Source organism: Sorex araneus, chromosome 3 (assembly GCF_027595985.1).
Source record: "Sorex araneus isolate mSorAra2 chromosome 3, mSorAra2.pri, whole genome shotgun sequence".
Taxonomy (NCBI): domain Eukaryota; kingdom Metazoa; phylum Chordata; class Mammalia; order Eulipotyphla; family Soricidae; genus Sorex; species Sorex araneus.
Window position 1 is genome coordinate 9084374 of NC_073304.1, and position 25090 is coordinate 9109463.

At 51.9% G+C, this 25090-nt stretch overlaps 1 protein-coding gene across 2 annotated transcripts in view; it reads right to left on the reverse strand.

The window, feature by feature from the left end:
- GOLGA5 (golgin A5) overlaps positions 1–12244 on the reverse strand; it is a 36640-nt gene extending 24396 nt beyond the window's left edge. The window contains exons 1-4 of one of the 2 annotated variants that reach the window (XM_055132964.1): positions 12089–12244; positions 9577–10147; positions 2615–2839; positions 452–671 (exon numbers count right to left, since the gene is read on the reverse strand). In XM_055132964.1, the coding sequence (XP_054988939.1) occupies positions 452–671; positions 2615–2839; positions 9577–10117 (986 nt within the window). In that variant the 5' untranslated portion in view covers positions 10118–10147; positions 12089–12244. Of the gene's footprint in view, positions 1–451; positions 672–2614; positions 2840–9576; positions 10148–11549 lie in introns of both variants that reach the window. The other variant, XM_055132963.1, reaches the window with a different exon arrangement.
- Positions 12245–25090: the final 12846 nt, after the last annotated feature.

Below are 25090 nucleotides of genomic sequence, written 5' to 3' on the forward strand. Positions count from 1 at the left end.
TTAAAGAAACCTTTTCCCCTTTTAATGGAATTTAAGCTATATTTTTAGTATCAGAATAGAACCACACATCATATATCATGAGAAACACCATACTCTTCAGTTCTTCTAAAATTCAGAATTTTGGGGGAGGGGGCAGAGCAATAGTACAGTGGCCAGGGCACTTGCCTTTGTGACCCAGGTCTAATCCGAGTGTCTTGTATGGTCCCGTGTGCACCTCCAGGAGTGATTCCTGAGTGCACAGTCAGGGGTGATCCCCGAGCGTCGCTGGGTGTGGCCCCCAAACAAGCAAACAAACGAGAAAGTAAACCTCCCTAGCATTCCCCAGAGCTAAGCGTTCCCTCCGGTAAGCTGCCGAAAGCTAAGGTTTCCTGGGGGGGAGCGTGCAGTGCCAGGGCTCGGACAGTGGAGGAGACGCGTCCTGGCTCCCCGGGGCCGGAGGAGAATCAGCTACCGTGACTTTTCGCTCTGCAGGGCTTCCAGGGCCTCGGTGCGAGTCTTCAGCAGCTGGTCGGCCTCCTGCAGCCGCACCTTCAGCACGGCCAGCTGGGAGTCCTTGGCGGCCACCGCTTCCGTCAGGTCATCCACCTGCGCGCGCAGCTCCCGGGTCACGCGGTCACTCTTGGAATGGTCATCATTCCACTTCTCCACTCTCGCTCTTGCTCTGTTTAATTCTTAAAACAACAACAACAACAACAACAACACAGTGTCTCTGTAAGTAAAGCACAGCTTTCTCAGAGCGCACAGACACCTCTTAGTCCCTTTAGTGCTTATTTCCAAAGTTAAGAGTTCACAACTATGTTCTTTTTCTTGGTGGGCGGTGGCTGTTCCAAAGAGAGTGTCCATTTCTCAAGTCACTAACTCGCTGGGGAGGGACACGAAGACAGTTGCTCTGCCAAATGTTTCTTTTTTCCCCACACTGGAGGTATAAAATTTTGGGAAATCAAAACTTCTAAGAGTTCACAAGCTGATTAGTAGGTTTGTGGAAATCTGATACATAATTTGTGTGTGTGCTTTTGCTTTTGGATCACACCTGGCATACTCAGGGGTTACTTCTGGCTCGACACTCACTAATTACTCCTGGCAGGCTCAGGGGACAATACGGATGCTGGGTATCGAACCTGAGTCAGCTGTGTGCAAGGCAAGAGCCCTAGCCGCTGTGCTATAGTTCTGGCCCTGCACTAGATAATTAGGATACTATAATCCACATCGAAGACGAAAATGTATCTCTACCCCCAGAAGACTAAGACAATCAAAATCAAAACCCAATGATAAACACAGGAAAAAGCCAAGCCCATTTCTTCTAATTACCATGGCCAAAAGATGTCACTTTTCAACACAGGTGCAAAAAAAAAAGGGCAATGAACTGCAGATTTACATTCCTTCCTACATATGTCATCTACAGTTAAAATTTGCTAGCAAAACAGGGACCTTGAGGGCCTGGTGCCACAGCACACCAGGTAGGGTGCTTGCCTTGCACGCAGCCAAGCAGGTGCGATCCCCGGCACCCCACAGGTTCCCCAAGCCCCACCAGGAGTGACCCCTAAGCAAAGAGCAGGCAGTAGGCCCCGAGCACCACTGGGTGTGGCCCCGAAATAATACTGAAGCAACTTTCCTCTGTCTCAGAAAAGCTCTGTGTCTGCCGCAGTCTGGGCAGAGTGAAGCTTTTTCTTGGCCAGGGGGGGACTGAACCCCTCAGCCGGACTCAGCGCCTGCCCTGGCTGTGTGCCCAGGAGACCATACCCAGAGCCAGGGATGAGACACGGGTCAGCAGCACCCAGGCAAGGACCTCAGCCCCGTACCAGCTGTCCCGCCCGAGGTCTTTTCTCAAGTCAGCAGGCACTCTTGGGTCCTCCACCGACTGCTCGGTCAGACTTTCCTGCCTGTCCCCACGGTCCTTTCTGATCTCCCCCTGGGGCCCAGGCGGAAAGTCCTCCTTTGCTTTCTCGTTAGACTTGGGGAATTCTCTATTTTTAACAACCTACTTCTGAAGAACAGAGGCTCCTCTAGGGCGGCCTATGTGCCGCGCTCAAGAGCACTACTCAAACTGACCCCCATGTTCACATGACGGCCCCAAGCAGGGCGACAACGTGACCTCTGTACCAGGGCCCACGACTCCGTCTGATCCCACTGGTGGTTCCTGAACAGGTCTGAACCTGCTGGTTCAGGACAGAACAATCAACTGGAACAGGTCGTAAGCTGTCAGTGGTCTGCTCTTCAAGGGCCTTAAATGTCCTGGCTCTGGGAAAATGACCAAACCAACCGATGCTGGGTTCTGGGTTTGGCGGGCCTGTGGTCCTACTGCCAAGTCTGGAGCCTGTTTATGCTACGAAAACACTATTCCACAACTCTCACATTTTAACTTTTTATTTTATTTCATTTATTTATTTATTTTTGCTTTCGGGTCACACCCAGCAATGCACAGGGGTTATTCCTGGCTCTGCACTCAGGAATTATTCCTGGCGGTGCTGGGGGACCATATGGGATGCTGGGAATCGAACCCAGGTTGGCCGCGTGCAAGGCAAATGCCCTACCCGCTGTGCTATAGCTCCGGCCCCTTTAATTTTTTTTTTAACAAAAAAATCCCCAATCCTGGATAATTCCAATGAGGTCCTACCTTCTTGAGTTTCCTTGGATCTTTGAAGTAAGGAGGCCATTTCTTGATTCAAAGACTGAACTTCGTTCCGCAGTAGCTGATTCTCCAGCCGCAGGTTCGACAGTTCGTGTGATTTGCCATCGTCATTTGGTACTGGGCTGGGGTCTGTGCAGGCTGTAGTGGATGACTCATTTTGCTTTGCGGAATCCTCTTGGCTTTCATGGTCAGAATCTGTATTAGAAGCTTCTGTTTCAAAAAAAAAAAAAAAGAAAAAGAACAGGAATACATCTTCATGTCAGAGGAAGTCTCATCAGACATACACTGATTTCCTTCAGTACACAGCCTTTACTTGTGTGGTGCGAGAGCTAAAATAAAACGTAGGCTTCAATTCTTACATATTCTGCCACCTGTTTAAATTTCCACTATGTACGTGGAGCCTGGGACCCATTACGGATACCAAGACCTCTAAAGGTCCTTAGCATATGAGATGGCCAAGGCTGTCCTAAATATCCTGCTTGGACATTCTGAATAAAAGTATAAAGGGTAGCACTGTAGCACCGTTGTCCTGATGTTCATCGATTTGCTTGAGTGGGCACCAGTAACATCTCTACTGTGAGACTTGTTGTTACTGTTTTTGGCATATTGAATACGCCACGGGTAGTCTGCCAGGCTCTGCCGTGCGGGCGGGATACTCTTGGTAGCCTTCTGGGCTCTCTCAAACCCAGGTCGGCTGCGTCCAAGGCAAATGCCCTACCCACTGTGCTATCGCTCTAGTCCAGCGTAAAGGATACAACAAAAGAATTCTAGGAAAGAGAAAATCAGAGTGAGTTTAAGCGGTGGGTACAGACTAAAGAGAGGTTTCGGGGTGGTGGCGGGGGGGGGGGGGGGGCTGGAAGCAGCACGGGAGGGAGGCTACCTGTCCTGCATGCAGACACATCAGCTGCCGCCCTGGACCGAATGCCCGGTACCACACCTTGTCCCAGTGCTACCAGGGGTCACTCCTGAGCGAAGGAACAGCAAAAGCCCCGTGTACTGCCAAGTGTGGCCCAAGCCATTCCTCCCCAAAAATAAATCAAAAAATTTATCTTAAGCATTCTGAAGACAGAAGAGCTGACTCAGAGAACAGAACAGGAGCAAGCACTTCGCACGCAGAAGGCCTGTGTGCGGTTCCCAGGCCCAGTCCCCGCGCTGCACTGGTGCTGCTGGGCGCAGCCAAGCTTTACACTAGGGGGGACTCGTGCACAGCCTTTGCACACAGGAGGCTCAGCCCCTGGCCACGTCACGGTCCCCAAGCACCCCTAGGAGTGACTCCTGAGCACTGGACTTCCTTTTCTTGGAACCGTCTTTGAAAAACAGAGACAAGTCTTTTTTTTTGCTTTTTTTGGGTCATACCCGGTGATGCACAGGGGTTACTCCTGGCTCTGCTCTGCACTCAGGAATCACCCCTGGCGGTGCTCAGGGGACCATATGGGATGCTGGGAATCGAACATGGATTGGCCATGTGCAAGGCAAATGCCCTGCCCGCGGTGCTATCGCTCCAGCTCCAAACAGAGAAGCCTTAACATGGCCAACCTGTAGCAGGAAAGCACAAAGAGCAGCCGTGGGCTTAACTAGGGAGAGTGATAACAAAGGGGAGCAAGTTTTCACACACCGACTGGAATCCAAATGCCTTACCCAGAGAGACAGACGAATGAATCCAGATTCATTTTGTTTTAAAAATAGACTGCTTATTTACTCCTAAAAACAACTGTGAGACTTGTTGTGAAACTTGTTACTGTTTTCGGCATATCGAATACACCACGGGTAGCTTGCCAGGCTCTGCCATGAGGGCGGGATACTCTCAGTAGCTTGCTGGGCTCTCTGCGAGGGATGGAGGAATCAACCCAGGTCGGCCACGTGCAAGGCAAATGCCCTACCCGATGTGCTATCGCTCCAGTCCACAATGGAGACATTATGGTTCCTGCTTGAGCAAATTGATGGAACAACAGGACGACAGTGCTACAGTGCTAAAGGTAACTGTGTTGGATGCCAGGGAGATGGTACAGGGAGAGAGGCGCCTGCCTGGCACACCCAGGCTGACCTGGGGATCACAACAAACGGTTCCCCGAGCACCCCCAGGAGATCCCTGAGCACAGAGTCAGGATTCTGCCCTGAGCACAGCTAGTGGGAGCCAAATTCCCCTCAAAAAATTGTGGTTTTGGGGGCTGGAGCAATAGCACAGCGGGGAGGGCATTTGCCTTGCACACGGCTAACCTTGATTTGATTCCCAGCATCCCACAGGGTCCCCCCGAGCACCGCCAGGAGTAATTCCTGAGTGTAGAGCCAGGAGTAACCCCTGTGCATCGCTGGGTGTGACACAAAAAGAAAAAAAAAATAGTGTTTTTTAAAAACATGAGGTAAAGCTAACTATACAGGCAAAGACATGGACAAAGGGTGCCACTGGGTATAATCCCAATCCCTACTCGCCCCGAAAGAATGTGCTAGGGTGTGATAATTTTAACACTGAGTTCTAGAAAATATCTGGAATAAAAAGCTCAGCCATATTTGATATGACAAAAGAATAGAATATTTCCCCATTCATTTTACAGAACTAACATAACCGTTACACTGAAACTTAAACCTCTGATGTCACTCATGTTCTCCGAGCTTACTAAGGCACTTCGAACTTTTACTGAGCTGGAGAAAAAAACAAGTCAGATTCTCTGGCTCCTTCCTCAGAAAATACGACTGTGGAGGCCTTGGAAAGACCCAGTTAATTAATTTTTGACTAATCACTTAAGTAAGTTTAAAGCAGGCTGCCCAGGAACCACTTCCTGGAGAAACGACGGTTTACAGGAATAACTGGTTTAAGTAACCAAACAGTGGCGGACGAGAGGCTTCCCCGCAACTCACAACTGTCTCTGCTGGCTTAATTTTCTTCACTGCCATCCAGGACTTTCAGAGTCATTCTCTACCTCACCAAAGTTTTCAAGATTTTGCATGGAGGACTGGAGAGATAGTCCCGTGGGGAAGGCGCTTGTCTTGCATGCGCCCGACCTGGGTTTGATCCTCAGAATCCTTTAAGTTCCCCTCCTGAGCACCACCAGGAGCAATTCGTGAGCAGAGTCAGGATGACCCTTGAGCACCACTGGATGTGACCAAAAAGTTAAATTTAAAAAAAAAGAAAAGAATTTGCATGGGCTGTTGTCCCCAACCCTTCTTAGTTCCTGGACAAGGATTCATTTTTATAGACCAGCTCAAACTACAGACCCTAACTAAATTCGCCACTGACTCCTTTTTTTTTTTTTGGTAATTAAATCACTTCAAGATACATAGTTACAAAGTTGTTCATGATTGGTTTCCATCATACAATGTTTCAACACCAGTCCTTTACCAGGATACACTTCCTACCCCAAAGTCCCCAGTTCCCCTCCTTCCACCCCACAGCCCCCGTCTGCCTTTATCTCTGCTCTTGCTCTCTGTCTCTCGCAATCTCTCTCCTTTTGGGCATTGTGGGCTGCAGTATGTTACTGACAGGTCACCATGTGTATCCCTTTACCTCCTTTCAGCACTCAGTTCTTGTCCAGAGTGACCATCTCCATTGATCACTGTCACCGTGGTCCCTTCTCTGTCCTAACTGCTCCGCCACACCCACTTGTAAGCTCCCAACCACGGACCAGTCCTCCTGTCCCTCATTTCTACTGTTCTTGGGTAACAGTCTCATACTGTCACTGTCACTGTCATCCCGTTGCTCATTGATTTGCTCAAGTGGGCACCAGTAACTTCTCTCATTGTGAGACCTGTTGTTACTGTTTTTGGCATATCCAATACGCCACGGGGAGCTTGCCAGGCTCTGCCGGGCAGGCTCGATACTCTCAGTAGCTTGCCGGGCTCTCCGAGAGGGACGGAGGAATCGAACACGGGTCGGCTGCATGAAAGGCGAAATGCCCAACCGCTGTGCTATCGCTCCATCCCCAGTCTCATACTATGTTTTTAAAATCCCACGACTGAGTATGATCATTCTTCGTCCCTCTCCTTCGGACTCATTTCACTCACGATCCTCGCTATGTCCATGGCCTGATACTTTAAGCACCGGGCTCCTCTTCCTGTGCTCCCATATGCTCACGGCCCAATGACAGTAGTTACTAATGACAGCAGACAGCTCTCTGTTTGGGTACCTATCTTGCCCACTAACAATAACCTTCCCCTTTTGAATCTTGGCACCCAGCATATTCTCAATGAATGCCTGCATTAACTAATCAAAGCATGGCTTAAACATTTATGAGTACACAGATATAATTATCCAACTGTTACTCCAGCTCTCTCTTTACTGTTATTCTGCAGAGCTGGGGACTGAACCCCGGACCTCGCCTATACAAGGCAAGTGCTCTTCTCTATAACTTATGCTTTTGCCTTTAAAACACAGACTGGAGGGCCGGCCGGTAGGACACTTGCCTCTCATGTAGCTGATGCGGGTTCAATCCCTGGCACTCCATACGGTCCCCCAAGACCACCAGGAATGATCCCTAAGGGCAGAGCCAGAAGTAAGTCCTGAGCACTGCTGGGTGTGACCCCAAAACTCCAAAAATAAAAATTAAAAAACTTTTATTTTAAAAATAAAATATAATCGGGGCCGGAGCGATAGCACAGCGGGTAGGGTGTTTGTCTTGCACGCGGCTGACCCGGGTTCGATCCCCGGCATCCCATATGGTCCCGCAAGCACTGACAGGAGCAATTCCTGAGTGCAAAGCGAGGAGTAACCCCTAAGCATTGCTGGGTGTGACCCAAAAAGAAAAATAAAATAAAATAAAATAAAATAAAATAAAATATAATACAGTCTGGCTGGGGATTTAGTTAGTTCACACGAAAGAGCACATTCTGTAAGCCTGCGGTTCTGACACTTAAGAACATGGCACAGGGGCCAGAGAGATGGTACAGCAGGTAAGGTACTGCCTTGCATGAGACAAACCAGGTTCAATCCCCGGCACAGACTTAGGAGTGAACCCTGAGCACCAATAAGTGTGGCCCAAACACCCCCCACACCCCTCCCCGCCCCAGAGAGGAAGAACAGAGGGGCAGGAATCAGGAACATGGCTCACTGATATAGAACGTATGAGGCTCTGGGTTCAATCCCCAGAATTAAAAACAAACAAACAAACAAAACTTTCTAAGAAATTCCCGCAAGAATGTGCCATGTTGGGACTGGAGATGGTAGAATGTGCAGAGCTCTTGCCCTCTGATCCCTGGCATCCCTGACCACAGCCAGGGGGGAAACAACAATAACAAGGGGGGCAAAGAACACATATGTTTACTATTTTAAAAGGCTAGGCAGTTACCTGAACTAGCCCCACTACCATGCTAGACCCATTTTGCAGGTGAGTGGATACACAGTGAGGGCAATCTCACAGTCCCACATCTGTCCGCCAGAATGCTTAGCTCTTCACTACCAAGGCCAATGCCGTCCACCCTGTAGCTTGAATCAGAATTTAATTTCTCAGCTTTATTTCTGGGGGATGATGCAGAAAAGAAAAAGAAAAAGAAACACTCAGGGGGTCTGGGATATGGCTGAGAGGGAGAGCACTTGCTTGCAGAAGTGAGACTACAGGCTGGAGCGATAGCACAGCGGGTAGGGCGTTTGCCTTGTTGCAGGTTCAATCCCTGGCATCCCATCGGGTCCCCCAAGTACCGCCAGGAGTAATTCTTGAGTGCAGAGCCAGGAGTAACCCCTGAGCATCGCCAGGTGTGACCCAAAAAGCAAAAAAAAAAAAAAAAAAAAAAAAGGAAAGAAGTGAGACTACAAATTCGAGCCCTGGCACCCTGCCCCCTCCCAGACACACATCACCAGGCGCCACCCAGGCAGCAGGACGACGTGCGTTCTCCCCGTTAACTGAGTGTGCAAGCCCAGAGAGCACACGGGAAGGCATGTGTTAGATCCACAAACAAGTGTGCAAGCCCGGATTGCCATAGCAACAACAACAAGGGGGAAGGACAAAAGAAAAAATAAACCCTCACAATCCAGACTCTGTACCAAATATGGCCCCGTCATTTTCATAATCCCAATGACAACAATTCAAATGAAATGGTTCCGAATCCAAAAGGCTTTCATTTCTTTCAGATTTCAAATTTTCTACCTTTATGCTATTTGGACTTACACCTTAAGCTATCTCAGAGACATAACTGTTTATGTAACTTCTTTTTTTTTTCCCCCTTGGTTTTTTTTTTTTGGGGGGGGGCGGGTCACACCCAGCTGTGCTCAAGGTTTACTTCTGACTCTGTGCTCAGGGGTCACTGCTGACAGGCTCAGGGGACCATCTGAAGTGTTGGGGATCTAGCTGGGCTCAGCCACGTGCAAGACAAGTGCCTTACCCGTAATACTATCACTCCAGTCCCAACAACTTCTTAAGTGCTGGGCTGGGTACCATGGTCCCAGAGACCATCAAAGGTCCCATCAGAGCTGGATAATGACTGACAGTATTTCGCCAAGCTGTCAGCCTTGTAATCAGCACAGACTTAAGAGCCTGCTCTTACACCAGTGGAACTGTTAACCAAGTAGGAGAAACGCTACCAGAATGTTTTAGGCTTCAAGGACACATCCAGTTGGCTTAATTCCAAAGGTAACAAGAAAGGCCAGAGTGACAGCACAACGGGGAAGGGTGTTTGCTTTTTGACTTCTAACATTATTGAACTGGCCCGGGTTTGATTCCCGGCATCCCATGCAGTCCCGAGCCTGCCAGGAGTGACCCCTAAGCACAGAGCCAAGAGCATACCTTGAGCACAGCCAGGTGTGGCCCAAAAGATAAAAACAAAAACAAAAAACACCAGTAAATAAGTAAAATGTAGAAATGAATGAATCAAGAGCGATGGGGTGGGGATACAGCTCAATGGTGCACTGGAGGTATGAGGACCTGGTTTGATCCCTGGTTTTGCAAAAACAACAACATAACCAAATTAATTAAACAACAATACAACACAAGTCAAAAACCCCAAGGAGGCCGATTACCCACCACGGCTATCGCTCCGAGAAGAATTTTCTTCGGTGGTTTTGATAGCGGTGCCACTGGCGTTCACAGAATTGACGCTTGCCTGGGAATTCAGCGGGGCAAGTGCTTTGCCCTTCTCTTTCTTGATCTCTACCCTCCCAGCAGGCTCCTTCTGGGAACTATTAAGAAAATCAAACAGCAGCTCATCATCTGGCTCTGACTTTTTCCTTCGGACAAACTGGGAGGAAGGCCGAGGGACAGTCGCATTTTCGGCGGTCGGGGAGGCCTCCGCGGAGGTCCGAGGCGCTTTCACGTTGGCGGTGCCGGCCAAGAGAGTGGCTTTTTGATTTCTAACATTATCTGCCGCCGCGGAAATGTAGGAAGCTTTGGTTCCAGTCTGGTAGGTCTCACTTGTGCTCTGCTGGTGATGCTCGGGATAGTCCGTGTTTCTGTTGTATTTCGTGCTGCTGCTGTTCTCTTTCCTGCTAAGAGCTGTTGCGGCCCCTTGGTCCACCCGGTTCAAGAGATCTTCTGCCTTTCCTGCAAGGTCAGCAAACCAAGACATGATGGTCCTAGAAGAATCCTACTTGTGACCCTGTGAAAAGGACAAACGGATCAATGTGATGCCACAGACTGTGTGGTGAAGGCTACGGAGGCAGCGTCCTGGGCTGAAACCCTAACCCTGCCCTTCCTCGCCATGGAACCTTGAGCTACCCACTCCCCTGAAACCGAGAATCCCTACAAATGAGGAAAGCAAGGATACTCCCACTACTGGACAGCCTATGAAGATGGCAAAACACTGATACACAGCAAGCCCTCATTTTAGTACTGGCTTTGCCCTAATTATAACCACCACTATTATTATTCCAAGTAAACAAAGTGCAAAACTTAGGGCTAGAGAGATAGGGCGTGGGTTAAGGCACTTAATTTGACCACGGCTGACCCTGGTTCAAATCCTGGCACCATATATAGTCCCCCAAGCAGTACCAGGAGTGACCTCTGTGCTTGGAGCCAGGTATAAGCCCTGAGCACTGACAAGTGAGGCCCCCAAACAGAAAGAAGTAAAAATTAATGTAGCAAAACATCCAAAAGTATCCAATAATCAAGAACGAGATTCTCAACTACACAACTAGTAACAATGATTCCTGAAGTTTTTTTTTTTTTCTTTTTGGGTCATCACACCTGGCAATGCACAGGGGTTACTCCTGGCTCTGCACTCAGGAATCACCCCTGGCGGTGCTCAGGAGACCTTAAGGGATGCTGGGAATCGAACCTGGGTCGGCTGTGTGCAAAGCAAACGCCCTCCCCACTGTGCTATCGCTCCAGCCCAGAAGTTTGTTTTAAGGTGCCAATGTTTGAAAAAACCTTCTGATTCATAGTTAATGTAAAACTGCAGCACTCTCCTGCCCACAAGCCTGATCCCACCCTCACACCACATAGTCCCAAGCACAGGCCGGGGTCAGTCCTGAGCACGGAGCCTGGAGCTGCCCCTGAGCACCTCTGGGCATGGCCTCAACCCCACCCGCCTCCTCGAAAACACTCAACCACCGTTTCTTGGCCCTTCAGACTCTCCCTCCGGCCTGCCTGGGGGCTTCTTTCCGGATGCATGTCCGTGTTCTCCACCTGCACGGCATCTGTTCTGAAAACAGCTTCTGAAGTTGGGTCCGACCCTCCCCAGGTCCCTATCTTTCCCGTCAGGACCCTTGAGGATTTTTTTATTTTTTAGCTTATTTTTCTCTCCGCGTCCAGCAGGGAAGGGAGTGGAGCGGAAAGGCCACGTCCCGTTTGCTCTGGGGCACTCCCTGCCCCGGGCACCCGGCAGGCTGGCACCCATAAACTCTGCTGCAAGCAGTCATGTCCCAGTGCCAGCTGCTGGAGGGCGGCGGCCTTGTCACCCATCGTTTCACGTTGGGGGGTGGGCGGGGGGAGGTCTGGACAGATCCCAGAGCGGGGAGGGCCACGCGCAGGCTCCCATCTGATGGGCCAGCCAAACCCACCTGTAAGCAGCCCTCGTCTCCCCGCTTCTCAGTCTCCCAACAACGTCGAGAGAGAAGCACCTCGCCCTTCCAGCTCCTTGCAGGCCCCGGGGGTCGCGACGTCAATCACCGCGGAGAGGGCGAGGCTGGGCAGCGCGCCGAGCGGCGGCAGGTGCCAGAGCGGATCGGAGCCAAGGAGGAAACCCCGAAAACAGACGCCAGGGCTCCCCCCGTTCCGGGCCGCTGTGCCAGGGGCGCACCAGGGGGGCCAGCGCATTCGCTGCTCCCGGCCGGCCGCGTCGCCTGCAGCGCTCAAACGCCAACGTCCAGCTCGCACAAGCCCCCGACGGGCCGGGTCCGGGGGCCGCGGGTCGGGCCGGGGGTCGGGCCGGGGGTCGTCAGTCACGGGGACGGGCCTCGGAGGGCGAGCACACCCCCCAACCCCCAGCTCGCTGCCCAACCGCCTCTCCCGGCGGGGCAGCGACCCCACAGCACCGGGCCGAGGGGGCGGGCGGGGCTCGAGAGCACGACGCCGGGGGTCCCGCAGCCCGGCGCCTCACCTGGCCACCCTGCAGGGGCTGCCCCGCGGCCGCCCGGGAGAGGGTCCGGCCCGAGGGAAGCCAGCACCGACCGGCCTCCGCTCCTGCGGCGCCGCGCTTCTTCCGGGAGACGTGGAAGGGCGGCCAGGACCCCAAAACAGAGCGACTTCCGAGCTGCCTGAGCGGAGGGCGGCGCAGGGCGGCCGCCGGCAGGCGCTTCATTCAGGCGGCGGCTCGGGCGGCTATAGGGTCCTCGGTGAGCCACGCCCCCTTTCCGCCGGCGGAGGCGGGGCTGCGTGCTCGTTTCCGGGGAGGAGACCTGAGGCGCTGCTTGGAGCGCAAAGGAGGGCCCGCCCACTTTCGACCACGTGATTAACCGAGGTTGGGCCCCGCCCACTGCTGCTCACGTGGGTGGCGGAGGCTGAGACCCGCCCACTACCGCCCAGGTTGGTGACCGGGGTCGGGCCCCGCCCACTTCTGCACACGTGGCTAACTGAGGCTGGGCCCCGCCCACTGCTGCCCCTCTAGGGTGACCGAGGCTGCGCCCCGCCCACTGCTGCCCCTCTAGGGTGACCGAGGCTGGGCCCCGCCTGAGAGAAATTAAAAGAATTTTAATTAATCTTAATTAATTAAAATTAAAAGCGGGTGGTGGCTTTTGGAACTCAGGTAAACCTTCAGCCTGCACCTTTCCGTTTTCCTAACCTGCCCCTTGGATTGTACAGATGAGGATGACCCCGGTCTGGGGGCCGCGGGCTGGGCCGGGGGTCGTCAGTCACAGAACACCGCGGGATGCGTGAAGAATGTTTAAACCATATGCCAGGGGCTGGAAAGATGGCTAAGCATCCTACCCCTGTCCTACAGGCACGACGCTTTGCCTTGCACGCTGCAGACCGGGGGTCCATCCCTGCATCTCTTACGGTCCCCGGAGCACCGCCAGGAGTGACGCCTGAGTGCAAAGTCAGAAGTTGCCGCTGAGCATCGTTGGGTGTGGCCCCAAAGCTTAAAAAAAAGGGGAGGGGAAGAAAACCCTGAAAACAGATGCCTGATTTCACTCACTTTGGAGTGGCTGTTAATAAATAAATTGGTTAGATAGTTTGACAGGGTACCGGAGTGTGTAAACACACAAAAAGAAAAAGGGGGCACACCAGGCACTGGGCAGCGGCGCTCTATTTCTCCCGCCGCCCCGTTCAGTAGTATTTAGAGCTATATTCCAACACCGGAGATGAAAGTAAACAGGAAGTTTATTGGAGTTAGGGAAGCACTTTATGTTCTTATCTTTTATCAGAGAGAAGTACTCTGAGCTCCAGCCCCTGTCCCTGGATTAAGTACTTTAACACTTAGTTCCTGTCCAAAATGACCATTCCCACCTATTGTCATACTGGTTCCTTTTCTATCCTAACTGCCCTTTATCCCGCAGACACTCTTGTGGCAAGCTCCCAACCATTGGCCAGACTTCCTAGCCCCTGTTTTCTCTGGACTTGGATATTAGTTTCATATATATATTATTTTTTTATCCCACAAATGAATGCAGATATTCTATGTCTGTCCTTCTCCTTCTGACTCATTTTAATCAGCATGAATTAAGTACTTTAAATGTGGAGAGGTGTCTTACAAGGTCATCTTGTGGCTGAGAATCGAAGCATGGAGTGGACTCTATGCTACAGCATTGTAGTGATGCATACCGTTCGTTTCAAAATTACTCTACAATCCACTATCAGTAATTCAACAAATACTCATTTGTTACTTGTTCTCTGCATTGGGCAACTTGGTCCTAAGGACAGACTTCGACATAGCCCCCAACGACCCTCATTTTCAGGTCCTGGAAATTAAAACTCAAAGAAGTTAAGAAACTTGTGTAAGGTCATCTACTCCTTAAAGGAATCACAGCGAGGGCTGGTTCCCTCACCCTGGCTGTCCAGTTAAACATTGAGAGGAATTCTTTTCTTTTTTTTTTTTTAATAAATGTAGTATTGCTATTTATTCAGCCATGGAGTAAGCTGATTGAATTGAGCATGAACTGGGAGGAATTCTTTTCTGTTGCTCTTTTGTCCTTTCTTTGTGTTGGGTTCCCATGCCACAGCTTTCGTGCTGCGGCTGCTGAATGGCTGATTTTATCCAAATGGCTGTGCTTCCGGAGTCCTGCAGCTCTGCTCTGAGCCTGGCACCATCGGCAGCTTCCGGCAGCACCAGCCTCTGTGCGTATGAGCGGCCCAACTCCAGGCTGCAGCTCTAGCTGCATCTCAACTAAAACGTGTGACCACCATAGCCATGAGGTGTGGCCCCCCGACCCCTACTGAGTGAATGTATGAGCAGCATAACCAGTCAGGTGGCAAGCACAAGACTCAGAGCGTGCCTGTCCTTCACAACGAAAGGGGTCCACGCCCCAGGGGCGCGTGTGCCAGTGTGCCAGCTAATAGGGTATGGCCCTGGGCAGCCAACTGTGGGAGTAGCTCAATCCTCTCTGCAACAGCTAAATGTTGTGTCTCACCCCCACCTCCAGTACCACCCCATGATCACAACAGCAATGACAATGAGGAGAAGGGAAGGGAAAAGGGAGAGGCGAGGGTGTGTTTCCCTCACAGGTGGCTGGGGTGGCCTGCCCCTGGTTTGAAACTCCGGCACCATTGAGTCCCCTGAGCGTCACAGGAGTCAATCTCAACACAGACCCAGGAATAATAGGCCCCCAGGAACTGCTAGGTGTCCTCAGCCTTCTCCCCTAGAAGGAGGTTTGAACAGGTCTTATATTTTGTTGGTTGATTGGTTTTGGGTCACAGTCAGCAGTGCTCAGGGCTTACTCCAGGCTCGGTGCTCAGAGATCTCTCCTGATGGTGCTCGGGGGACCATATAGCTGTGCTGGGGATTGAACCTGGGTCAACTGTGTGCAAGGCAGATGCCTCACCTGCTGTACTATAGCTCTGGCCCCTCAACAAACAGCTCTTTATTGCCACTTCTAGAATGATGAGCTGAAGAACTTTATGATCCTCTTGCCAAGAAACTATGACAAATGCACAAAGTGGTGATTCAGACCATTGCTTCAAAACTCAGGAAATTGGTCACATGCAAAACAGAAATGAAGAGGGGCCAGAAAGATAGTTCAGCGGGTAGAGAACATGCCTTGCATGTGGCCAACCTGGGTTCGATCCCAGCATCCATCTTACACAGTCCCCTGAGCCCTCCAGGAGTGATTCCTGAGCACGTGCAGGGTCAGGAGAAACCCCTGAGTATCCCTGGGTGTGGTTCAAAAATAAACAAGACAAAACAAAAAAACCCAGAAACGAAGCATTATAAAAATTTAACCTTAAGTAAGTAGTGAGCGTTTGTGACACTTGAGCCAGGAGGAGTTTCCCAACTAGTGTTCTAGTACGTTCTAGGGGTCCAGGAGAGCTGGAAGCCCAGCTGCCTTGTGCCTACTGGAGATTGACATGGCCAGAAGTAGAGTACGAAGAGCCAGAGTCTCAGGAGGAAGCTGTTAGGAATGCTAACACCACTGTCGCCTGAGGTTGCAAAGATTTAATAGGGGCTTAAAGGTAACTGACAGCAGTTGTGGATTATAATCAGTGGCACTGTGCAGTACAGATCCAAAACGCTGTGTCCAGGGGCTGGAGCAATAGCACAGCGGGTAGGGCATTTGCCTTGCATGCGACCGACCCGGGTTCAATTCCCAGCATCCCATAGGGTCCCCTGAGCACCACCAGGGTGATTCCTGAGTGCAGAGCCAGGAGTAACCCTTGTGCATAGCCAGGTGTGACCCAAAAAGCAAAAAAAAAGAAAGAAAGAAAGAAAGAAAGAAAGAAAGAAAGAAAGAAAGAAAGAAAGAAAGAAAGAAAAAAGAAAAACCAAACAAAAAAATACGCCGTGTCCAAACTGTGCGAGCTCGAGACTATGTGGGGAGCCCCTCATTCACACATCCTTAACGGACCATGCAGACAGGAGGCAGTCTATGGAAAAGCCCCTAGAATGGAAGTCAGGGCAGTCTTACAAGCTGTTGGACTTTGAAGGGGTTCCCTAACTCATCTTGACGGTGAAGATCCATCAGGAACGGGCCAAAGCCTGACTGGCTTGAGATGTTTCAGCATCACCCTATTAGTCATTGATTCACTGATGTTAGTTGTGTTGACACTGGTGTAACACACAGGAAGCCAGTCTTGGAAATAGACACAAGGGGTAAGTCATACTGAACTGGAATATACCATTGTGGAGAGGAACTCTCTAGAAGGAGTCCAAGGAAGTCATAAACAGACACAAATAACCATCTCTTCCCTGAAACAAAACCCGCACACTTCCAGGGAGATCAATACACAGATGCTATGATATGTACCTTAAGAGTTAAGAAATCTTGGGGTTGGAGCGATAGCACAGCGGGTAGGGCATTTGCCTTGCATGCGGCCGACCCGGGTTCGATCCCCAGCATCCCATATGGTCCCCTGAGCACTGCCAGGAGTAATTCCTGAGTGCAGAGCCAGGAGTAACCCCTGTGCATTGCCAGGTGTGACCCAAAAAGCAAAAAAAAAAATAGTTAAGAAATCCGGGGCTGGAGTGACAGCACAGCGGGTGGGGCATTTGCCTTGCATGCGGCAGACCGGGGTTCGAATCCCAGCATCCCATATGGTCCCCTGAGCACCACCAGGAGTAATTCCTGAGTGCATGAGCCAGGAATAACCCCTGTGCATTGCTGGGTATGACCCAAAAAGCAAAAAAAAAAAAAAAGAGTTAAGAAATCCAAGGAGTCACCAAAAAGGACAGAAGGAATGTAACCATGAACCATGCACAGGGCGGGGGTGGGGATAGGGTGGAGGTAGGGTGAGAACAATCTCTGCAAATGCTCTGAGATGTTGGATGAAACATAAACGGTCATTGAAGCAGCTTAAACAATTATGTGCAAAGAATCTAAAGTGGCTGGGGTGGTACTACAGTGGGCAGGGTATTTTCATTGGGCATAGCTGATCCAAGTTCAATCCCCAGAACCCTGAGCCCAGCCGGAAATGATCCCTGAGTATAGGATCAAGAGTAAAACCAGAACACTACTGCTGTGATCCTAAAACGAAACAAAACAAAACAAAACAACAACAAAAACCAAGTGTGGTAAAAATAACTCAATTAGAGGGTCAGTAAAGAAAGCAATTATGCAGGGTTCCCCGAACACTTTGAGGGGCAAGCCCTGAGTCCTGAGTCAGGATTCCCCCCAGAGCATCCCAACATGTAGCCCCTACACCAACCACAACAGAGAAGCCAACTCAGAGTAAATAAATCCCCTGATGAACAACAAAAGGGAAAATGCCTTTGGTTGGCAAAGGGAACCACACCTGTTCCAGCAGAGGGCACAGGAGCACCTGAGTGGCCTCTGCCCCTCCCACGGGACTGGCAGCACAGCCCAGACACACTCTGTCCCCTGCTGTGTCCTTCCTGAGGCCTCCCCTGGTGACTCTGTGCCTGTCCTGCCCCGGGGGCTACGGGCAGAGCCTGGCCCAGCCCCGGGCAGCTGCTTCCCCACACAGGACTGAGGGCGCAGGCCTGTCCCTGCCCAGATCCCTGGGGAAGAGGCGGGGACCAGACGCTCTGGGCTCTGACCCGTCCCCGTGACTCCATCTCACTGCAGCTCAGAGTCATCCTCGGGGAGACTGTGCCGGCCCAGACCCTCCCCAGACTCCCAACACCTGCTGCTGACCGCGCCCTCCTAGTCCCGCCCCGGGACCTGTGCCGACCCCGTGACTCCCCAGGCCTCGTTTCTGCACCGAGGGTGGCCACCCGGGGTTCAGGGCCGTCCGGGTGCGAGTCTCCAGTCACTGCTTTGGTCGCGTTGTGCTTGGTTGGGTCGATGCCAGGGTCCTGCTGAATTAAAGACCTGGGAGGACCCTCCTGCAGCGTGTTGCCGAGAGTGTGCGGACACGGGGACTCGGCCAGAGAGACCGCACAGCGGGAAGGCGCTGATCTCCCGTGTGGCTGACCTGGGCTCCATCCCCAGCACCACATATGGCCCCTGGGCACTGCCAGGATTGAGCCCCAAGCACCACTGGGATTTTTTCCTGGTGGCACAGATATTTGGAGGTAGAAAAGAAAGAAAAGGCAAATTCTAACACCTCATGGGTAGAAATGTAGATTGAGAGCGAGGAGGATGTCACGAGGGTTTGTGTCTCACTGCTGTACTTGGGGCTGGGGCTCTGTCCCTTTCATGGCTCCCTAAACACAGCCTGGCACTGCCCTGCTGGCTCCAGTCCCATGGGAGAAACCCCAGCCCAACAATGTACTTTTAGACGAGATTCCGTCTAAGGCCCCCCACGGGGTATCCTGGAGCCTACCAGGAATGACCCTGAGCACAGGGCAAGGAGGAAGCCCTGAGCACTGTCGGCTATGGGCCCCAAACAAACAAAACCAGAAAATGCTGCTGATGGTTTCTTTCGGGGATGGTTGTTTGGGGGTACGAGGGACTTGGCCTTTCCCTATCATACACACATGGATCTGGGGAACTGAGACCAAGTGTCCCATCCAGTCATGCCAGGCCACTGAGCTGAGTGGACCCCAGGACCCCCAGGACTACACCTGCTACTGATTGGGTCCCCCTCAAGTGAAAATAACCTCGGGGTCGTACATGTAATAGTCATGGGCACGTTTGCCTCTGCTACACCCCATCACCCTACACCTGAGACTCTGAACTAGACTCGTGTGTTCTTTTTCTCTACTATGTACACACGTATAGAATTTTCAAATCATATGAACATATAGTTTGAAGAGCTCTGGTTTTGTTGCTTTGTTTGCATTTTAAACAATCACCTTCAGATACAGTTATAAAGTTGTTCACTACTGGGTTTCAGTCATGCAGTGTTCCAACACCCAACACTTCACTCTCTCTGTCTCTGTGTCTGTCTCTCTTTGTCTGTCTCTCTGCCTCTCCTAGGCACTGTAGCTTTGCACTACAAGTACTGAAAGATTATCCTGTATATAATTTTACCTCCTTCCAGCACCCAGTTCTTGTCCAGAGTGACCGTTTCCCACTATCACGGTCACAGTGGTCCCTTCTCTGCCCTGACTGCACGCCTCACCTGTCTGCCCCACCTGCACTCTCGAAAGATTCCAACCAGAGACTCGAATCCTGGGCTCTCACTCCTTCTGTCTTTGGGTATTCGTCTCCGGCTGTGTTTTTTTTTTTTTTGCTTTTTGGGTCACACCCGGTGATGCACAGGGGTTACTCCTGGCTCTGCTCTCAGGAATTACTCCTGGCAGTACCCAGGGGACCATATGGGATCCTGGGAATCGAACCCAGGTCGAGCCGCGTGCAGGGCAAATGCCCTACCTGCTGTGCTATCGCTCCAGCCCATGTATGCGAATGTGTGTGTGTGTGTGTTTTATCCCCAAATGAGTGCAATCTTTCTACGTCTATCCCCTTCCCTCTGACTCATTTCACTCAGCGTGATAATCTCCATGTTCATCCATGTATAAGCAAAATTTCATGACTTTATTTTTCCCAATTACTGTGTAGTGTTCCATTGTGTAGATGTACCATAGTTTGTTTGTCCAGTCCTCTCTTCTTGGGTACTTGGGATGTTTCCACATTCTGGCTATTGTGACTGGTGCTGCAATGAACATAGGAGTGAAGAATGCGTTTCTGCTGTGTGTTTTTGACCCCTCAGGTATATTCCCATAGGTGTCACTGTTGGGTCACAAGATCTCCATTTCTACTATTTCTTTGGAAAACAATCCCCATATTGTTTTCCAAGAAGGCAGGCCCATTGGCATTCCTACCAGCATGAGTGAGGGTCCCTTTCTTCCTGCATCTGCGCATCTGGTTCTTGTTCTTTTGGATGTGCGGAGTCTCTGGCGGGAAATGATGTCTCGGTTGCTGTTCTGATCAGCATCTCCCAATGATTAGTGATGCAGAGCGTAACATCAGTTCACAGGACTGTATTCCCCTTCCTGGGAAATAGAATAAGTGCCGATATGTGTTTTTCCTGTATTGGATTTTTTTTTTTTAATTCCATCGAGGCTTCCCATCTGAGATTGGCTTAGAGGGAGAATCTCCAGGAGGGCCAGGGGACACCAGGGAAGGTGCAGGGAGGGGCAGGGAGGGGCAGGGAGGGTCTCCTCCCAAAGTATATTAGAGGAGGGGCAGTGGCTAGCATCAACTGGTGTCTGCCAGAGACCCTGAGAAGAGGCTGTAACACAGGACTCCCTCATCCACCCAGAATCTTCTACGACGGATCTTTGCCTGGGACGCCAGGGACGATGGCCTATTTGCACGATCATGCAGGAATGAGCCCCGTGGGCCACACCAGCTCCCTGGAACCTCCTGACCAGCCCCCGGCCACCCCATGGCCCCACTCTCATGGCAACATGATGACAACGGTGCCTTTGACCTACTATGGCTCCAAGAACGTGGAGCTGCTGTTTGCTAGGCTGGCCATTTACTTCGCTGTAGCCGTGGCTTTGGTGGCTGTGTTTCTGCTGGCGATCTGCTACGGAAATGTCAAGAGAGCTTTCGAGGGGCTTCTGCGCAAATTCAGGAAAGGCTCCATGCTCAGTGCTCACCTTTCGGAGACCAGATGGAACCTGCCCCGAGGAGATGCCCCGGCAGCAGCTGCTGAGCACCGCTCACCTCCTGCAGATGGCGCTGCACGTGCTCCAGGTGGGCCTGAGCCACCTGCCGATGCTGACGGCCATGTCACCCAAGCATCCCTCAGCTGCCATTGGCACTGGCTCTCTGGTGGAAAGAAGGCAGAGCTAGCGGGGTCAGAGAACCAGGTCGTGGTCCAGCTCTTGAGTGTGACCGTGAAAACTTAGCCCCGCTGGGCGGATGAGGCCACGTTCCTTGCTCCTACAGGCTCCTCGACTTGACCCCTCTGGGTGGCATCCATTCGAATGACTTTGACTACCATGGAGCTACCGTGGCAGCTTCTCTTGGCCACTGGTTCCCAGCGACCTGCAACACTCACAGGAGATGAAGCCCCTGACCGCCCTGTCCCCTGGGTTTCAGGTCCACTTTCGTGTCTTGTCTAATGCACAGACCCCCTCCTGGCTCCCCTGGGGACCGTGTTCCTGCTTGGTTTCTGTTCCTCTGGGGTTATCCTGGTGCGGGCATGGAAGGGGATGGTCTCCTTCAGCCTGAGCTTCGGCCAAAGGCATTTGTTATTCTCATGAACCCAGAAGCCAAACTTGACAATAAATGCCTGAGTATTCGTGCTCTTTGATGCAAACTTTGGTGTCTTTGTTTGGGGCGATACATTGGAAAGACACAGTATAGGGCAGAGTTGGGTGAGCCAATGGCTGAGGGGAGAGTGTCTGAGGATGCTTCTCAGGGTAACGGGATCTTTCCTGGGATCCTGCTCCTCCTTGCATTCAGATTGTGTCGGCGACAATGACAGTCAAAGGGATAGACAAATCTCATCTTGTATCAAACCCCGAACTCTCTCTTTTACCCTCATGGTCCCAACTGAATGGCAGCAGGGTGGAGAGATGGTTCAGGGGTGAGGCTCTGGCTCTGACCTTGCACGAGATTAACCCATGTTTGATCCTCCGCACCATCTCCTCCCCTGAGCCTGCATGAAATGATTTTTGGGCACAACTGGCATTGGTCACAAAACAAAAACTCACTGATTGTCAAGAGAGTTGGATTCTTTTGAGTGGAAGGAATAGAAATGGAGGAGTCCCAGGGATGGTCAGCCCTGCTCTGTGCATGATGGTTTAGTGCCAGGCCCGACGTGCATGTTGGTGGTCCTTGTGCCACGCGTGGTGGTGCCGGGGTCTGCAGGCTTCACCCTGCATGTCCGGTAGGGACAGCCGTGCAGGAGCCAGCTCAGGGTCCTTGCCCTGCCCTGCCCACAGCACAGCACCTCACCCAGTGTACGAGCCTGCCCACTGCTGTCCTGGGGAACATGGACGGACACTGAGCAGCAGACGTCTCTCCCCAGACTCGCTGCCCAGAGACACCGGCCAGGGACCCGACCTTCCCCCCAAGGACATGGCGTCTGGGCCCTGCACCCAGAAGGGCTCCCCTCCTCCCCGGGCAGCTGGGGAAACCGGGCAGGGGACTGAGGCTCACCCAGGCCGAGCCCGGACAGCACAGGGAGAGCTGCAGCCTGCAGGCGTCAGAGTTAGTGGCCCTCTCGGTGTTCCAGCAGAGCTGGGCTTACCCGGCGCTGCCCAGGGCTCCCCCGGCTGTGCTCTGGGGCCCACGGACACCCCGGTGATGGCCAGCCTGGACTTCAATGGACGGTTTGTTCCTCAGACGCAGGGAGGCGGGAGCCTGGTTAGGCCCCTCGGCGGGGCTCAGGGTGGTCTGTGGCCCCTCGCCTTGCTCCTGCGGCCCCGATTCCACCCAACCATGAAAAAAAGTAGGAAACAGCCAGTGTTTTCCTTTACACAAGATCATTCTGTTGAAGCCCATGGGAAATACATACTGAGATTGTGAATCAATGAGCTGTGAACTGTTTCCAGTATTTGCTCCAATCTGTGTCCTGTGATTGAGCATTATCTCTGACACGGTTTCCCCAAAATACCATTTCTCCTTCAAAGCCTCTGTGTATTTCTAAGCTGCTTTAATTTAAAAATGAATTAGGCTAAAACAAAGACAGCTCACCAGTATGGCTAGACAGGATCCTTCTAACCTGCGGTGGTCTCCGGGGGGTTCGTGTCTAGTGTTGAGGTTCACCCGTGTCCACTCCTTCAGTGTAGGGTCTTGCACACAAGCTTGCCCTGGTGAGATGTGGGTGTCAGCAGCCATGGGGTGGTGTCTGGAGCCTTCCTCATTTTTTCCTGATCAGGGAAATGGGGAGCAGGAACTGTGCTGGAGCTGAGCACTGTGGGAGGAGTGGACGCAGCCTAGAGGGGTAATGAAGATGGACAGATCCTAAGGGGAGGCTCTGGGGGGACAGGACCAACACTGTGGCTTTCTCAGATGGCGCCCAGCCAGTGGCGCTTTGGGCTTGTTTCTGGCTGTGCGCTCAGGGATTCGTCCTCGCCGGCTCAGGGAACCGTGTACGGAGGCCGGGATGGACTCTGGGTCAGCCACGAGCAAGGCAAGTGCTCTCTGCGCTGGGCTATCGCCCGAGCCTCCATGAGGACAGCAGGATTAGAATCCTTATAGGAAAAGACCCAGAAGGGTCCCCCCAGCACCCCAGTCCCACCCAGCCCTGTACCAGGTGAGGACGCAGCAAGACCACCAGCCCGCCAACCAGCAAGAGAGGTTGCAGCGGAGAACTAATTGCCGGTGCCTGGATTTGGTTTGTTTTCTCTTGGGTTTTATTTCTGTTTGGTTTGCTTGCTTTGGGGCCACATGGGTAGTCCTCAGGGCTTACACCTGGCTCTGTGCTCAGGGGTCACCGCTGATGGTGCTCAACGGATCATATGTAATGCCTGGGGTTTGAAGTGGGGTTTGAAGCAGGGTTGCAGCTGGTGGGACTGCATGTGACACAAATATCATACCATACAGAATATACACATATACATATATATCACTGTATCACTGCCGTCCCGTTGTTCATCGATTACTCAAGCGGGCAGTAGTAATGGCTTCATTCGTTCCTGTCCCGTGCTAGTAGTAGCCCAATGGTGTCTGCTCGCTCCAGTGGAACACAAAGAGCACGTTATTGTTACTGTTATCAAGTACGTCAGAGGTAGCTTGCCAGGCTCTGCTGTGCGGGCGGGATATTCTGGGGAATTTTAAGCATGTATATAAGAGAATATAAGCAAGTATTTTAAAACCAAACACACGTATGCATATACATATATATGCATATATATATCACTGTCACTATCATCCCGTTGTTCATAAATTTGCTCAAGCGACCACCAGTGACGTCTCCACTTGTTCTTACTGCTTTCGGCATATCGAATACGGCACAGGTAGCTTGCCAGGCTCTGCCATGTGGGCGGGATACTCTCGGCAGTTTGCCAGGCTCTCCGAGAGGGGCGGAGGAATTGAACCTGGGTCGACCACATGGAAGGCAAACGCCCTACCACTGTGCTATCGCTCCAGCCCGTATATACACAAACGCTGCCTGGGCCTCAGACAGTCCCTGCCAGGGCAGGAAGTGCCGTCTGTTGTGGTAGCTGCTCATTTCCAGCTCTTGGATTCTGTCTCTTGTCTGATGCACAAACTCCATCCCTTGCTCCCGGGGATTATGCTTTCCTTTATGTGTTGTGCTTATGATGGTTACTTATGTTTTCCTTAGTCCTGAAAATTGTTGCCCAGTGAACCCAGAACACAAACTTTACAATAAAACACTGAGCTCTTGGGGTCCTGAGAGGGAACTCTCTAGAGGGCGTCTTTGTGTGTGATGATCTGGCCAGAAGTTTCTAGCATGTGCACAGGGCGGGTGGTGCATTCTAGCAGCAGTAGCCAGAGCAGACTAACCCTAGGCAGGGACGCTCCACACCTTAGACCAGAGCTGCATTCTGGACTCAGGGTTGGGGATGCTCTGGCACCCGGTGTATGGCAACACTTGGGACCATGAACCTCTTTGCAAGCTCTCAGGAGGTTCAATAACAGCTTTTGGAAGGATGAGGATTCCCTGGCCTGCAATCTCAGGGCCCTGGGGATAAGAAGAGAAACCCAGGGGTGGGCGACCGGGATGCTGCAGGGGTGGAGCTCGAGTTTTGCCTGGCCTGTAGCAGCCCGAGCCAGGGGTTTGCACACCCTCCCCCAGGTGTCAGAGCTGCAGCCCTGGCTGAGCCCACCGCAGCCGGGAGTGAAGCTGGTGCCCCCCAGCTCTGCTGCGTCCAAGGAACACCACATGCTGCAGCAACCGTTGACTGTCTGGTACATGCGGCAAGTCTAGGACCACCGGCAACCCCCGACGACTCCCCAAAGCAGGAGAAAGCAATTCAAGCTCCTCCTTCATTGGATACTCTGACCTAGGGTACAGGAAAAGTGAAATGCTCCTCAGATTTCTTTCTAAAATGAAATTTTTCGTTCGTCAATTATAATCTTTGAACGAGAAAAAGATGAGAGGATCTCAGGAATCTGGACTTTCGGCCTCTGTCAATGGTCAAGAATCAGGGCTGCTGTCTCGTTTGCCAAGACATCAAAAAACA